This window comes from Calidris pugnax, unplaced genomic scaffold, assembly GCF_001431845.1.
Source record: "Calidris pugnax isolate Ruff unplaced genomic scaffold, ASM143184v1 scaffold349, whole genome shotgun sequence".
Taxonomy (NCBI): domain Eukaryota; kingdom Metazoa; phylum Chordata; class Aves; order Charadriiformes; family Scolopacidae; genus Calidris; species Calidris pugnax.
Genome location: NW_015091088.1, coordinates 1,922,158 through 1,938,275, shown reverse-complemented (window position 1 = coordinate 1,938,275; position 16,118 = coordinate 1,922,158). Strand labels below are relative to the sequence as shown.

The 16,118-nt window shown below is 46.9% G+C and overlaps 1 protein-coding gene across 5 annotated transcripts in view; it reads right to left on the bottom strand.

The window, feature by feature from the left end:
• SHROOM3 (shroom family member 3) overlaps positions 1-16,118 on the bottom strand; it is a 94,823-nt gene that overhangs the window by 22,022 nt on the left and 56,683 nt on the right. For 4 of the 5 annotated variants that reach the window (XM_014957829.1, XM_014957831.1, XM_014957827.1 and 1 more), the window contains 2 exons: positions 12,399-12,527; positions 1,254-1,385 (listed from right to left, as the gene is read on the bottom strand). In XM_014957829.1, coding sequence (XP_014813315.1) covers positions 1,254-1,385; positions 12,399-12,527 — 261 coding nt within the window. Of the gene's footprint in view, positions 1-1,253; positions 1,386-12,398; positions 12,528-13,123; positions 13,252-16,118 lie in introns of those variants that run through there. The other variant, XM_014957830.1, reaches the window with a different exon arrangement.

Here is a 16,118-nt window from a genome sequence, read left to right as displayed (position 1 = left end):
AGAAGAAATGATGTTTAAATCCCAGTGGCTGTAGGAAAAGTTTCCTGCTCCTGAAACCCTTCTCCCTTTCCAAGGAAAACCCTCCAAGGGCAGAATTTAAGCTTGTGCCCCCTCAAGCTGCCCCAGAGCTTACCGCCACGAACCTTTTGGGGCTGCTCAGGATAACTGAGGGATATGTCTGACCCTGACATACCTCATCCCCATACTCACCACACCACGTGGCCTCACAGAAACAGTCCCAGCTTGCTGGGACCACATCACTGCTTCCAACCTGCCTCAGCCATGGTCCATGGCCAAAACAAGGGATGCCTCATACCGTCTTCTTTCAAGAGTGCTATGGTTACTAGTTTAGTCTTTTAGGGACTGGTGAAACACCGCATTGACTTCTCAGAGAAACAGCCATGCACATGCAGTTATGACAAAGCTGACCTCTGCAGAAAGTGATTGCCAAAACCAGGAAATCCCTCACTGAACTTCTCACCCAGGGAGTATCGTTGGTGCTGGACTACTGTAGGCTACTCCTGAGAGCAGCTCAGTTATGCTGACAGGCACGGTTGTCCTGCTACCTACACCCTTTTTTTTCCTTGTTTTTTTTATAGGCTAATTTTGACTTTGAATTTCTTTTCCTCTGCTGTGGAAACAACCATCCTGTTCTTCTACACGGAAGCAGTCCATGGATGCACAGCAGGACTCCAGCTCCTCCATCCACAGAAAGCTGCATTAATATCCTGACAGTAGGCACCCATCATGGTAGGAAGGGGAATTTTTAAAACAATCAATTTCCTAGCTGTTAATCACCTTCCAGAGCACTTAAAGGAGGAAAACATAGCCACTTTATCTGGGTAACCAAACAGGAACAGAACAGGAACAGGAACCAAACAGGAACAGCCTTCCTAATTCTAATCCTAACCTTGGCTGTTTGTAAATCTGTCCAGCTGTTTGGAGGTAACTGGTAACATTTTTCCACCACATCTTTTGTCCCCTTCCTTCACTCCTTTGCTCTAAGATTTAGACTCTGATCTTGTCGTCAGTACTGTGAAGACACTCCCTTGGGCAAGAGGCAGAACCTCCCTGAAACCATCAGGACACTAGAAAAAGGAGGACATAGGACTGCAGTGGCAGGCTAGCTTGACAGCCTCATTTATATCCCCACAGGAGATATGTGAAAAAAAGGCAAATGGTAGTAAATTAAAAACACACACTGTATTACATCTCTCCTAGACAGCAGAGGACCACAGCTGTGCAGCGCTTACCTGGAGTGGTAGGACTGATGCCAAGGGGTGCCAAGCGTACCCTGAGATATTTGCATCATGCTGGGATCGGGTTGGTTCTCCGCAAGTTTGGTTGAATGCCAGGAGTGAGGTCGGCCTGGAGTTTCACTCCGCCTAGGTACAAGCAGAAGGATTTTGCACATCAGCAACAAGCCACGAAGATGAATGTCAAGTAACACGAACAGCTACATTTAGAATTGCTCATGCTCCCTTCTCTTTCACAGCGACGTTCTTGTCTCTTCCAAGAACTCAAGCAATAATCACCCACCGTTTCTGATATTCACACAACACACTCCCCCTCCCATTTGCAAGGCAACAGGTATGGCCAGACAAGTGTGTTATCACTGAATGCAGGGGGTCTTCTCCTCTACCTCCCAGCCAGAAGCCTTACCCCTCATGGACCAGCCTGGGGCCCATTCCCAGGGATCAGTTTGCAGGCTGGGCTGCCTGTGGACTCCCACGCTAGGTACCAAGCAGGGCGGCTCCACGTGATTCTTACGGATGCTGAAGAAGTGCTTTTCTCAAAAGGTTCCCCTCATTTTAAAGCGATGGCTGGCAAAGTCATCTAAAGAATCAAATACCACGAGGGGGTGGAAGGCCACACAATGCCGGTTTGATCTCTCTTCAGTGTTGATACAAATGCAGGAAGAGATGTGACAACCAAGTGCCAGTAATGTGTGTCCCTCACATCCCCCAGGGCCTTGCAGCCGGCCAGCTGTCCCCCAGCAGCAGGTGAGCTGGGGTGCGTCCCCAGCCACGGCATGGGGCCAGCCGTCGGTTGCTTCAGCCACCAACACTAAGGAAGGCACCTCCATCAGCTCTTAGGAGAAAAAAGCACCAACAACCGTATTCAGAGCACATAATGGTGCAATGGAAAGTCAAAGCAGGGGAATAGCAACCAAGTACCCTGGACATGCCACACAGACTCTCCTTCACCCCAGCCTTAATCCTGCCTCTGCTTTCCATGGGGGATCCAGCACTCATCTCCACAGTTTCTAACTCTTCCTGTGAGAAAGAGGAGCAGCACTGGACCCATGTACTGCCGAAATCCCAAATATGACAGCCTGCAGGACAACCTTGACTGCCTATAGAGGAAAAATGCAAGAGGAGGATATGACGCATCTTCAAAGCCTTTGTCTCACAGAAAAATTCACAGTACAGCACGTCCTGAACAAGTCAGTAAATAGATTTATATGCCCTCTGCAGATGTAAACCAGACACTAAAAGAGGACTGTCCTAGTACTGCCTAAGATTGTGAAAAGAAACAATACAGGAAAACGTATAGAGTAAAAAATGATTGTTAGGGTCAGATCCTTCACTAAGGGTCAGACCCTTTACTAGGTAGCATAAGTTAACATTGGATTGGCTGATGTCCTACAACATGGAAAAATTTTACAACATGGCAGAAAGTGAGAGGCAGAACCATTTCACCAGTAGGTTTTCCATACAGATTTCAGAAGAACACGTCATTCCCTCATCATCAACTAAAAGAAGAAAGAAAAATGGACATTCTTTTCCTTTTAACATTGTGACAGGATTGTCTCAAGGAAAGCTAAACTGGAGTTTTACAGACGGTGAGCTGAACCAAAGCACTTTACCATTACGTGTGTAGGTGTGCTTACAACAGAGCTCTTTTGTTAAGCTCCTTGCTCAGAGAAACAAGGAAGCTGAACACTGTTGGATAGGAAGTTGACAAAACTGTTTATTAAGAATAACCCACATTTTTACCTTTTCCATTGTAGAGATTTAAAGACTCTTTTTGTACTTTTGAGTAGTACAAACGCCGAGCATTATTTTTTTGCTTGGGAGAGCACACTGAATCATCACAAGCAAAGCACATTGTCCCTTGATTTGATCAATAAAAAGCTGCAAGGGAGCTGCGTAGCCAGTCTTCCGAGCCACAGGTATTTTAAAACCTTTTGGTCGATATCCTTGTAATGATACAACACGTGGACAGCGAAGCTGTGAATTTAAGTCAGAAGACATGCCGTACCAGCTCAGTGCAGGATAACCTTGCATTGTTTCCACACCTACCTGATCCTGGAAACGTGGATTAAGGGTAACCAAATCTTAGCCGAGCCTAAGCCAAGAGAGGAAGCGCTGCGGTACACATGATCTCCAGCTCATGTTGCAGAGTCCCGCAGGTGATCTCCGAGGAGGCGGCAGGATGAAGTATGGAGGGTCTCTGCGCACACACATGCACCAAAAGGCAGAGAACAGGGGGCCTGATCCAGTCCCCAGTGAATCAACCAAAAGGCTCTCCTTGAGACGGAGCTCAGAGGTTGTATAAGAAAGGTACAGCTGATGCTGCCAGTGCCTGTGTGTGGGCGTTCAGGGAATGCCAAGAATTTCCTACCTTCAGCCTTCTGCAACACCTGAAAATAGCATCTTGCTTCACCCTACTTCCTTAAACTTACTTGATAATTATTATTGCCTAATTAGGGAAAAGGACTGGAAGTGGAGTGCAATATGACAGTGAGCACCACAGCGTCCATGGAAGAACAGCTATCTCTTATTACAGATTGAGGGGGAGCTGAGCGTGGTTAATCTCCCAGTTTTGCAACAGCTTTTTGTTACACTTGCTTTATTGCAGAGCACAACTTCCAGGAAGCAATAAAAACCAGTGCAAGATGAAATTCTTTTTGGCAAGTGGGGCAGAATTGTTTTTGTAAAGCCTACAACGTCAGATCCTGATTCATCCCAGACAAACTGGCTGAGTGATAAAAATTGCAAATGCAGCAGCTAATTCCTGACTTGAGTGAAGACAAATAAATCATTAGATCTTTAGCTGGTATAAATCTTGTGTAGCTCAGTTGCCTTGAACAAAACCAGGAGCAAATGCTGACAGGCAAATGCAGGCTGTAGGATTTAAAAATGCAGAACTGTAATAATATTAATAATAACAGCAACAACAACAATAACAAAGTGGCCTCATCACCTTATCCTTTACACTAGTTCCTCACGGGCTGCACCTGTACCGTACTTGCGCAAGCATCTGGACAATCTTATTACTAAAAAATTCTCCACTTCAGATAATTGAGAAAGCGATCCCTCTGTTGTAAATGCCAAGGCTGGAAAAGAGACTCCCGGCTCCTCACAGACACCTCCAGTGATCAGGTAACTTGGGCATCCAGGTCAGGTTGGCATCACAACACATGTCTCGGAGCTGAGATACCCTAAGAAGTCAGCGGACCTTGATGCAATGCTGGCATCTAAATAGGCTCCGTGGCAGGTGTAACACTGATTACATACCAGATACTGCCAAATTCACAGCGTAAACTGGAAAACTAAAGGGAAAAGAATAGTCTTTAATCTTGTCCAGCTGCTGTTATCTGGGTGCTCCTTGTTGCTATATTAGTCACAGCATTTTCAGACAGAAACGTGACCGGCACATTAGCAGTCTCCTCTAACGCAGTCTGGCAAAGGCTTGGTGCAGTCTGGGCTGCGAGGACCATACTGACAATTCTGAGGCCCTTTACCATTAATAGCTCTGTGGCTCTCTCTTATTAGGAAGAGCTGAGAGTGTTCTTCTTTGTAATCTCTATAGATTATTTTTATGCTTTGCATGAAAAACAGCCATGGAAATTATTAAAGATAAGATCCCTCTGTTGTAAATGCCAAGGCTGGAAAAGAGACTCCCGGCTCCTCACAGACACCTCCAGTGATCAGGTAACTTGGGCATCCAGGTCAGGTTGGCATCACAACACATGTCTCGGAGCTGAGATACCCTAAGAAGTCAGCGGACCTTGATGCAATGCTGGCATCTAAATAGGCTCCGTGGCAGGTGTAACACTGATTACATACCAGATACTGCCAAATTCACAGCGTAAACTGGAAAACTAAAGGGAAAAGAATAGTCTTTAATCTTGTCCAGCTGCTGTTATCTGGGTGCTCCTTGTTGCTATATTAGTCACAGCATTTTCAGACAGAAACGTGACCGGCACATTAGCAGTCTCCTCTAACGCAGTCTGGCAAAGGCTTGGTGCAGTCTGGGCTGCGAGGACTATACTGGCAATTCTGAGGCCCTTTACCATTAATAGCTCTGTGGCTCTCTCTTATTAGGAAGAGCTGAGGGTGTTCTTCTTTGTAATCTCTCTAGATTATTTTTATGCTTTGCATGCAAAACAGCAATGGAACTTATTAAAGATACCTTGGCATTAACTCTACAAAAGAATCAGCATCTATAGAACAGCCATCTGAAACTTTCTTCACAGTATAACTGAAAGTTTGATTTATCTTTTTCCCAAGGTTACAATCTAAAACCATCCAGAGCAATGTATTCAGTCTAATTTATGTTCTTTACATACTGTTCCTGCCTGAGTACAGGCACAACCTGCAATTCAAATGTACTCCAGCCCTGTGTCCTCCAAGAGTGAACACATACCTCTGTGTAAAAAAGCCCATCTTTAACCAAAGCAAACAACCTAGCTTCTTCACATTGCCATTTTCATTTTTTATACATTTGCCTAGAAAAGTTTCCCTTTTCCTAAACCTCCTTGTAGAGCAGCTTTGCAAGAAAAGAAAAAGGTGCTCAAATAACCCCTGCAGACTCCTCCGTCCCAGGTTTCCGACAGCAGCCTCCAGGTTGGCAGCAGCACGCTTTGCCTGAGGTCAAGGAGCTCAGCAATACAGCAATACCAACCGTGGCTGTCACAGCAACTGCAGGTGGATCCTTACACCCAATCTACAGGACCTTGGGAGGAGAAGCAGGAAGGAAGCAGTTCCCTCACTTGACATGCTATATCCTGGTCTTTCACGGAGCAGGATCCTGGGCCACATCATGGGAAGTTCTTGCTGCGCAGATTAGACAAAGAGTGAGAATATCAAAGCAAGCTGCTGGAGCTAGAAAAGGATTTCACAAGGAAATCATGTTCTCTTAGGAAACACAGACTGAATTTTATCCTTGCAGACAATAACAGTATGTATGTACCTCAGCCTTTTAGAAAGCTAATGAGTGAAAGCCAGGGAGGTGATGCTGTGGCTGACCAACTAGCAACTCAGAGTCATCAATGCCCCAGTAAATAGATCTATTTCTACTGCAACACACCCACAGGGCTTGCGAGAAGTTAAGTTTTCATCAGTCTCATGTCTGGCAAACACATCATCCAAGATGACTGAATAGAGACCATTTGTGAACAACCCTTTTTCCTCTGTCCCAGGAAGCTTCAAAATCCTCCTCAGCAGAGACAGAGAACACGGAAGATAAAGGCAGCAAAACCTTTCAAGAAAAGCATCATTCCCCAAGGAGCAGAATCCATCTGCTGATCCAGGCAGGAGCAGTAGTCGCCAGGACACATTCTCTATGACCCGCAGAGATGGTTTTGACCAGCTGCTAGCGTTAACGTGCCCAAGAAAGATGGGAAGAAATAGAAAAGAGACCTAAGACCAAAAGGGTCACACTGTGCCATCACAGACAACCGCAGTCCCTGTGGATGTCCTTTTCCCCAGCAGCTGTGTGGCCCAGATGGTTGTGTGGGAGGTTGCTAGAGCTGGAAGGGACAGCCATGGCCTGGCCTGCTCATCTGGGGAGATGGAAAGGGACAGGGGCCCTGCAGCAGAGACCCTCCTCCTATAGAAGAGAAGAAAGATTTGGACACAAGTGCAAAGCTTGGGTCTCTCAGACCCAATCCCAGGTACTAAGTCACAAGAGAGAAAGCCAAGAAGGCAGCTGCCCATCCTTGCAGTGGGTAAGATTTCAAGCTAGTGATATTTCTAAACTAACAAAAAGTACGTGGCAGAGGTATGTCCTGAGCCATACTCCACTGCATGGTGCAGTAGGCTCTTTCTACACAGAGAGACTCTGATCACAGCGATTCACATGTAACCTCCCAGGGTGATTATGCACCTGCATAAACATAAAGCATAAACAACAATCTGAATTTTCACCACTGTGGACCAGTGTCCAAGATGGCCACATCTAAAAGGAGCACTAGCATAGCAAGGATAGGTTCTACAGACATCCTAACGTGCTGATGCAGTCCCCATGCCTACCTATTAAGCAGGAGATGAAGGAAAAACTAAAGCACTCTGAAGCCTATTAGGATTTCCACAGAGCGAGGCCACAATCTACTCAAAGCAATGTCGCTCTTAATTAAGGTTCAGTCATGGTTCTAAAAATAAGCATAACAGACGAGGCCAATTAGAAAGAAGTTGGACTATAATGGCGTCAGCTTGATGTGTCTTTCACTGAATCTGTCTTTTTTAGGCTCCCAGAGCCCTTCTGGTAAATTCTGGGGCAGGAGACATCTGGAGTGAACTCTGCCCTTTCATGATTTTGGCTCAAATGAAGGAGAACTCATTAGAAAGACCCGAAGTATATGAAATAGTATCTCATGTCACGGATCCTGGGCAAGAGTGTGTCCTCACCTATAGAGGAAAGGGAGAGTTACATCCCCCATCCCTCTTTATGCTCAGATTAAAACTTTCCCTAAGTTAAAATCATACTGAAAACCCCCTCATTTCAGAACACTTAGGTGAAATGTGTGAATATTCTCCTACCAGCACACAACCTGTTAACCTCTGCAATTTCTAGAGGATAACTCCCCACTCCAGGAATCTCACAGTTTTTAGCAGTCTCAGTCTTAAACAAAACAAAAAAAGAAAAAAAAAACTTGATAAAAATACCCCAGCTGAGTTCAGGACTCTACCCCAGAGCAGTCTGGCCTCATTTTTCTCCCCAGCCCCTTACCCAGTGGCATAGGCAGATGTCGTGCCTGTGTATTGTTCCCAACTGACATGTCAGATGCTATTTGTTTTTCCCCTTTGACGAGCATCACTTGGGATGTCTGGGTTGCATCAGACCAGGCCCTGAGTGCCACGTCAGAATGGGCAGACAGGTACTGAGCTCACTGAAGTCTCTCTGGGTTGAGGAAGCAGAGAATCAGAGGCTTCTGCTCAGATTTCCTACCATTACCATCGCCAACTCTTCAGGAAAAACTCCCTGCCATACTACTGGAAACAAAAGCCCTGTGTGAAGGCAGAGGTGACAACCATGTGTGTACATACAGATTTTTTTACTGTTCTTCTCAACTGCACATGTTGAGAAGGAAATGGCCTGTCTCTCTTCCTCTTCTTCTCTCCCTGGTACCAAAAGCAGGCAGAAAAAATGGTGCAGAAAGATTATTTTGTGCCTGGGAATGACAAAGGGCACTGAAGTGTTCATCATGCTGTGTCTGGTAAGGGACAAGGTGTTGACGGCTGAAGATATATGAAAGTGTGCAGTGCTGCAGCACAATTTCCCAGTTTGCAGGAGGCCAAAGATGGCTTTTCTTGAAAGAAACGCTCTCTGCCCCAGGCTGCAGAAGGAAACGCTGGGATTGCTTAGAGGTGATGGCAGCTGTGAGCAACGGTCGCTCCTTAGTTGAACTCAGGAACAGTCAAACATTGTAATTAATGATTATTGGTCTTGCACATCACACCTCTGTGTTATCACATTTTTTTGGTAACCCCCAGCTTGTCTTATCCAAGAAAGCGGCGTTTATCCATTTTCCAGAAAAGGAAACAAAGGCCTCGAGAGGTGAAGTGACTTACATACAATCACAATGGCCCTACCGCAGAGTGCAGTGCGAGGAACTGGGCTGAGCGCTGCTGCTTCATTTTCCCTTGGCCCAAGCATGTATCTGACAGGCAATATTTGGATTGAGGGCTTTGCCCTACCCAAAGGAAGGGTCCCACTGACATTCCCTGACACTAACCAGACAACAGACTTGAATGGGAACAGCGGGCTTTGGTTATTAGTGTGAGAGGTGATGGTATACAAGCTTCATTCTTGTTGATTACTGAATTCAAAGACTACTGGGATCTTCTCACAGCTTTCTTTTTTAAAGAAAGCATTACCAAGCAACATCATAAGTATGATTTAAACTGCAAAATAAGAAGTATTTCAGATTTCTGTTTTGAGAAAGTACTTGCCACCAGGATAGCCCATCTGTGCCATTCACACAGGACCGTGGCTTAGACATGTAGAAGCCAAACAGGTTCCTGCCTGGTACTGGGAGCATGCATAGGCTAGAATGGGGAGCTGGTGAGCATGGGATTAAAGACCCTCTGCAACTTTCCTCTACTTGTTACAGTTTTACTCTGTTTCCTTTGCTGGAAAAGAGGAAAAAAGAACAGACATGGAAAAGAGACAGCTGACTAACTTACAGTCTTTGAGAAGGACCTTATTATATGCTGTCTTCTCCAGGCATTCACATCATGTCTCAGAGCACGGGCAGAAAATCTCAGCATCCAGACCCTACAGCGGCTTCCCCTGTCCGTGGCTTTGCAGAAGTCACAGAGCTGCATTGATTTGTCCATATTGATGAATTGGCCCAACGGGCTTAATTCAAATAATTTTTCCTCATTCTTCTCCAGTCAGTAAATTAGTTAAAAAGACAGAAAAGCAAGCATAGCTTAGATTCTTTTGCACTCTGATATCAAACACACAGCAACTTGCAACAGGAGAGACTTAGAAACAATGGAAGGAATGTGTTTTCCTAGTCTCGTTCAGTGCTTAGGAGGAACTCAGTGGCTGGCAGCAGAAATGCTGCCCTGTGAGCCTGATTATCCCAACGCGAACTGGACAATGAGTCACGGCAGGTAACCAAGGGGATTTTCAGGGCAAGCGCTTCAGACAGTAGCTGGGTTCTCTGAGTTACAGGGCTACAAATCACAGGCAACACTAATAAACTCAGCACCAAAGTGTGAATGTAGAAATGATAAATGGGGGAGAAGAAGGTCCTTTAGGTGCATGTGCTGAATGTATGTATATATATTTGTGTGTTTGTATGTTTCTGTTCACAAAAAACCTGCTTGCTGAGGTACTGTAGGGAAAAAAAGAAAGGCAAAGGGTACCAAGGGGAGTCTAATAAGGTGAAGTTGTGATTTAGTCCTAGCTGGGAATTCACCTTCCCACTGTTCCTGCAGGGACCGAGTGGGATAGGTGGCTGTCCTTGAGTACATCACTGAGACTTACACCAGTGGGGTGAGTGAAATAGCAGATCTGCAGTGATCTAACACAATCAAACCACAAAATGGCTAATGAACTTACCCTGTCCCTCAGGGAAACTTTAAATCACTTTGGTAATAAACATTTTTTTGGTGAAAGACAGCCCTGCATCTGGATTTGTAGAACTAATTCTTCCGTCCTTTTCATCTCAGATTGCCCTTTGCTGACGGGTAGAGCTGTACTAACAGGGCTGCACCGGCTGGCAATACCACCCTGGCCTTGCTTATTTTGCACAGCAGAAGAAACGAGGCAAGCTTCAGTGAGCAGTCATTGAGCGTACACTCGGGAGGGTAACTACAGGCTGGTGCTGAGCTGCTCCTTTCCAGAGATGCTCAACTAACTGGTCCTGAGCTCTGGATTTCCCCTTTGACTGAGGACATTCATTCATCACCCCCAATTTCAGAAACCGATCAGGACTGCTGACAGCCCGTCGCCTTCATCAGCCAGGGTGAGTCTGCGGAGAGTAAATAAGCAGGGGAATTGCACCTGGTGCTAGAGCCAAAGCAAAGGCCACTGAGTCTGAAATACCCTCCCACACTCAAATTCTTATACATTAAAGCAACTTCCTGTTTCTAACCAAAGCTTCAGCCCGAGTTAAACTGAGATATGGATGCACAACCTCCGACACTGCCGGAAAAGTAAAGCAAAACATTGGCTCTGCATCCAAAGACAAATTAATCCAAGTGAAACACTAAACTTGGGAGCTTCTGTGAGGATCTGCTACTAGATCGACAGGCAAGTGGGATTTGCAGAGAGCATATGCTGAACAACTCATTGCTATAGGAAGGTGGTAGATGTATGGGAGCTCTTTTCCCAAATTCGCCGTGGGTCACATACCTCAGGAATGGCAGAGTCCCACACTCTAGTCAGAGATAAATCTCTCCCTGATAAAACTAGCTTGAGGAGAAATTTCAGGCTCTAAAATCTGCTCCATCTGAGAGACAGGTAATTTATGGTGCAAATCCTCATCTGGAGGAAAGCAATATATGTGTGCAGCCTCACCAAATTTGAACACTGGTGAAGAGCCGAGCCCTTTCTCCTGCTTTCACAGCTCCCCAGGCTGTGCAGGGTCAACATCCATAACCACAGTGGCTAAAAGCTGGACCAACTCCACTAAGGTCAGCCAGTTTGCTCCAGAAGTCCATCCTTGCTGATAAGATCAGAACGTGACTTCACGTGTTGCATTCCCTTCTCAGCTGCTCACTAACAGGCACTGAGCCACATTTCCTCCAGCTACAGGAAATCAGTGCAGCTTCTCGACTTCAAATAAGTCAAGGTCTGGCCTGAATGTGATGTTGCCAGTAAAAGTCACTGCTTTGACTTGATAGAGCGAATCTCAGAAGATTGAGACACAAAAATCTATGAGGTCATCCAGATTACCATCTCACTGATCTAAGAGGCTCTTTTGAGGCCAGCAAAAGCTTTGTCTGAATACACACTGTAGGATTTGGTCCTAAACTGCATGGACAAAGGAAGGAAATCAGGCTCTGCCACAACACTTGCCGATCCAGAGCAATTCAGGAAATTGACTTCTGAAGACAATAATTGAAAAATGAAGATAGGCACTTAACAGGGTTGTCATGAATGCCAATGAATCCCACTGAAACTCACAAATTCACAAGAAGCTAGGTGGTTTTGGAAAGCCAGGCACTTAAAGTTGGGAAACCACAGCGGGCTTACATCACTTCTGTGGAGATCCCCAGCATCTCTGATGATCTTTAGCACCACTGATTAAGTTTGAGGAGAAAGGACACCTCTTCCTGCAGTCCTTCTCAGTGACTCACCCTCAGGCATACTGGCAGCCAAAGTGGTAACTACTTTACACCCAGCCCTATGTAAATGCTACCAACATCCAGCAATACTGATGCTTGACTCAAAGGCCAAAAGGTGACTTCATTCCCTGGCACCGTGCTGAGTGCAAGAAAGCCTTGGGAAAAGGTGGGAGTGAGGTTAAGAAACCGTCCTGGACCTCTTCCACCACCCGATGCCGCAGATGCTGGGGATTCATGCTGCTCTGCTCCAGCATTACTGCTGCCTTCACTCCCACAAGAGGGAAGCGGAGTTTGCCAGCCGCTCTCCAGGAACAGCAGCCACAAAACACACACGGCAGACAGGGACACAGACACACACATTCTCACCTGGTCTTCAGCCGTAATTTAACTCCTCCCGACCACGTGGCTTTGCTGGGCTGAAAGTCAGCGGTCACGCAGTCTGGACTGAGCGGATGGGGAGACAGGTCGGTGCATCGCTTTGCTGCATGTGTGTCCCTGTCAAAAGAAACCAAAGCCATGTAAACACGGTCACACAAAAACCTCAGCCCTTGTATCCTACATTTAATAAGGATTTTAGGAAAGAAGGCAATACACAGATCCAGGGGGCAAGGCAGAGCTGTCAGTCTAGTTTTTAAAAAGTGCAAAGAAAATGTCACAGAAAGCCACATGTCTCCCTTTCCTTCTCTATGTCATTGCCCAGGATGCTGTAAGAGTGAGATTTTGCTCCCCGTTATACCTAGGCAGGGCTCAGCCCCTGCGAGTGCCCCTCACAACTGTTTTGGAGGGGCTGCACAATTATAGCAGAACTGCTTCTCAGCACACAGGAGCGAGATCAGCTGCAGCATCCATGGCACAAAACTAATTATTATCCTACATCTGCATTTTGGGACTCTAAATCTCGACGTGTGGGGTTCAGAGCTTCCGCTGTGGGATATGCCTTTTCCACATAGAACCACCTTATGAGAGCTCAGGGAACACTCTGAACACACAAAAGCAAAGCTAAAAGAAAGGTCCACACAGTGAGAGCAAGAAAGAGAAGCCTATCCCTCCCTCCACGGATATTTCCACAAAGTTAGACAACAAATATTTACCCCGCTTCATCACACGCACGCAGAAGTCACACAAACATCATGTAACCATCACTTCAGCTCCTTCTTTCTCCCAGGTACAGGAGAGCCTGAAACAGTCCGGTATTCCCCCTTGCTCCCGTTTTCAGCACTGAAACGCGGGAGAGATTTGAAATTTCTGCTCGCTCAAGGAACCCCCAAGCTGAATAAAAGCGTGTCTGAAAGGACCCCCTCCGTGCCCCCCTCAGCCCGCAGTGGGCCCTGGCCCGAGGTGCGCTGTAATTGCCTCTTGTTGTGTGCTTAGCGCGCTGCAGGCTGAGCGCACATGTCGGCATCTGGGGCTTTGGATAGCTGAGATGGCTTGGATGCCATTCCGCTGAGAGGCCAGCCGTCTTTGTGTCCGGCTCGGTCCTCCCCCACGCTCCCTCCCCAAGCCCCCACGTGCCAGGCAGGAATGTTAAGCCTCACATTGCGGATGAGATATAGCAGGGAAGCGCAGCAGCACTTTCACCTAGATTAGGGAAAGCGACCGGGCCGGAACGGCCTTTTTGCTTGCCTTGCTTATCTTCATCCAAATTTTACCCCAAATCCTGCCTTAGCTGCCTTTTCTTTCCGTGTGCCAAATCCAGTTCTGCTTTGCCTCTGCCACCCCTCTCCTCGGAGATGATGTCAAGCCCCTCACCACACTAGGCAGACCCCTCTCCCCGCTCCTGTACCAGCCTTGCTATATACCAGGAGCACAGCCTCCTTTACTGCAGCCCTGTGAAGTGCCAGCACCTCTGACTGCTCCAATTCTCTTTGCTTTCCAAGTTTATCAAGAAAAATTACTAATTTTTGGAGTAGAGATAGATAGAGATAGAGCAAAAGGCCAGCTACAGATGAGAGTTTAAAAGATTGTACATAAACAATTTGTATATGCAAATAGGTATAGGATTTTGTAAGCAAAATATATTTACAGCTGCAGTGTTTAGAGCACAAAGTCCTCTGTTTAAGGCTTTGTATGGAAACACCTGAGAGATGGTCCCAGCCACAAAGAACTGCATTTCTGCCCCTACAACACTGGCCCTGAGAGATTTCTGTGACAAGGGGCCCCACAAAGCCCCTGGGAGCATTTAAGCACAGCTTGAATTTGTGGCAGGGCTGCTGCGTATCATGCTGAAGCCTAATGAGGTGTCTCGCTGACAGCATCGTGGCAGGATCCCATTAGAAGGGAAAGGATCTCAGCAGAGGCACTTGTCTTAACTCCGGGGCAAATCCTGACCTCCCTACTCAGGCCTCATTTCCCACACAGGGAACTACCACCCCTTACACCTCCCTGGTTTGCTAACGGGGCCATGAAGAGAAGATACAGTTTACCTGCAGATCCTTCACAGGCAATGCCAGGCTCGGGTGATGCGACCTTAGTCTGAAAGGGAGAACAGGCACTGGGCTGTGACCATTCCTCATTGATTTGGGGTAACCCTTGAATGAGTCTGAACTGGTTGGTGGGTCACTACTGGGGGCTGGTCCAGCAGCCTTATTTGCAGTAGTGCCAATGCCTTTTTGAGGAGCAATGCAGGTGCTGAGACCTCTTGGAAAAGGCATCTGGATGTCCCAAAGTGCTGCCAACTGCCACAGTGCTATAACCCTCATCCCAATGCTGAACCACTCACAAAGTCAAGGCAGTTTCTTTGAGACGATTCTCAGAGTGCTGTTTCAACCTGTTTGAAAGCAGACACTGACATAGTGGAAGAAGACCTTTGCCATGTTCATAGGAGATGCCTTGGGTCAGCAATGACCTTTCCTAACACACCTCCAGCAGTGCTCAAGTGTAACCTCCCCATTCGTTCCCTAAATAGCAGACACTGGCTCTCCCAGGCTGCACAATAGATGTACTCCTGCAGTGAGTAAAGCTGCTCATGTCCTCTCTCCGGTCAGCTATCTCCAAATTAGCCAGTAACAATAATTAGGACTGGGAAATTGCCCCTGTGCCAAATACATTAAAAGGAGTAATAAGCAGCCTGAGAAGCTGATATTAAGGAATAAGTGCCTACAGCTTCCTGGTCACCGCAGCCTAGTGATCTTTCAGCACTTAGGGTCTGTTTTTTTTTTTTTTGTTAACAAGTTTTCTTAACAGATGAAGAAAGCAAGAGACTGCACAGACTCCAAACTCAGCTGTGAGCAGAGCTCTCCGAGTAAGTCACTTCCAAGCATTCCCATCTGGATCCACACAGACCCGACCCTCACAACCGGCAGCTCCAAGGAGCGGGAGGGTAAGCAGCCTGGGTGTTCCCCCGCGCACAGTGAGAAACCCGTGCTTGCCAGCATGCATAACTCCGGGGTTTACCTCACAGAGACAAAGAAACGTTAATTAGTGTCTGCATGTGCTCTGGGGTTGTTGTTTGGGGGTAAGAAGGAAATGCAATGGGGTTTTTCCCGAGCCTCTTAAAAAACGATAATTACTGAGCTCTGTGTAGAACAGCGGGCTCAATAAGACATTGAAAACTAATCAGCCAGTCTATAAATAACACCATTAATCAAGCCCAGTGGGGAACACAAGAGATGAGGATCCTTCCACCAGTGAAGCACACACACATCAGGGATGGAGCACAGCAGCTCTTCAGCAGCAGCCGCCGGTGGGGGCTTTGCTGGAGAGGAGGATGCCCATGCAGGGGTGTCTCCGGTGAGAGCAGAGCTGCCTGAGCAGGGAAAATACCCAAGGCCAGCATCAGGGCTGCAGCCCCAGAGGTGGAGACCTCCCCCAAACAAGACCCACAAACCCAGCACCCTTCCTCCCCTCGCAGCTCTCTGCCTCACGCTCAGTCAAGCGACCTGACTGCTTATCCCAGAAGATTCCTTAAGACGTTTCTAAATCATTTTCTAAGGCAGCTCAGCCTAACGACCGGGAGAGCACTAATCTCTATAAAGATACTTCTTCAACCGTAACATGGAAAGAGCCACCCTGGTGCAAGGATTCAAGGGCCTACCTTGATCTTGACTGTCGCCACTCACGCCTGCTCCTTAGAGAGACCCTTCTAAA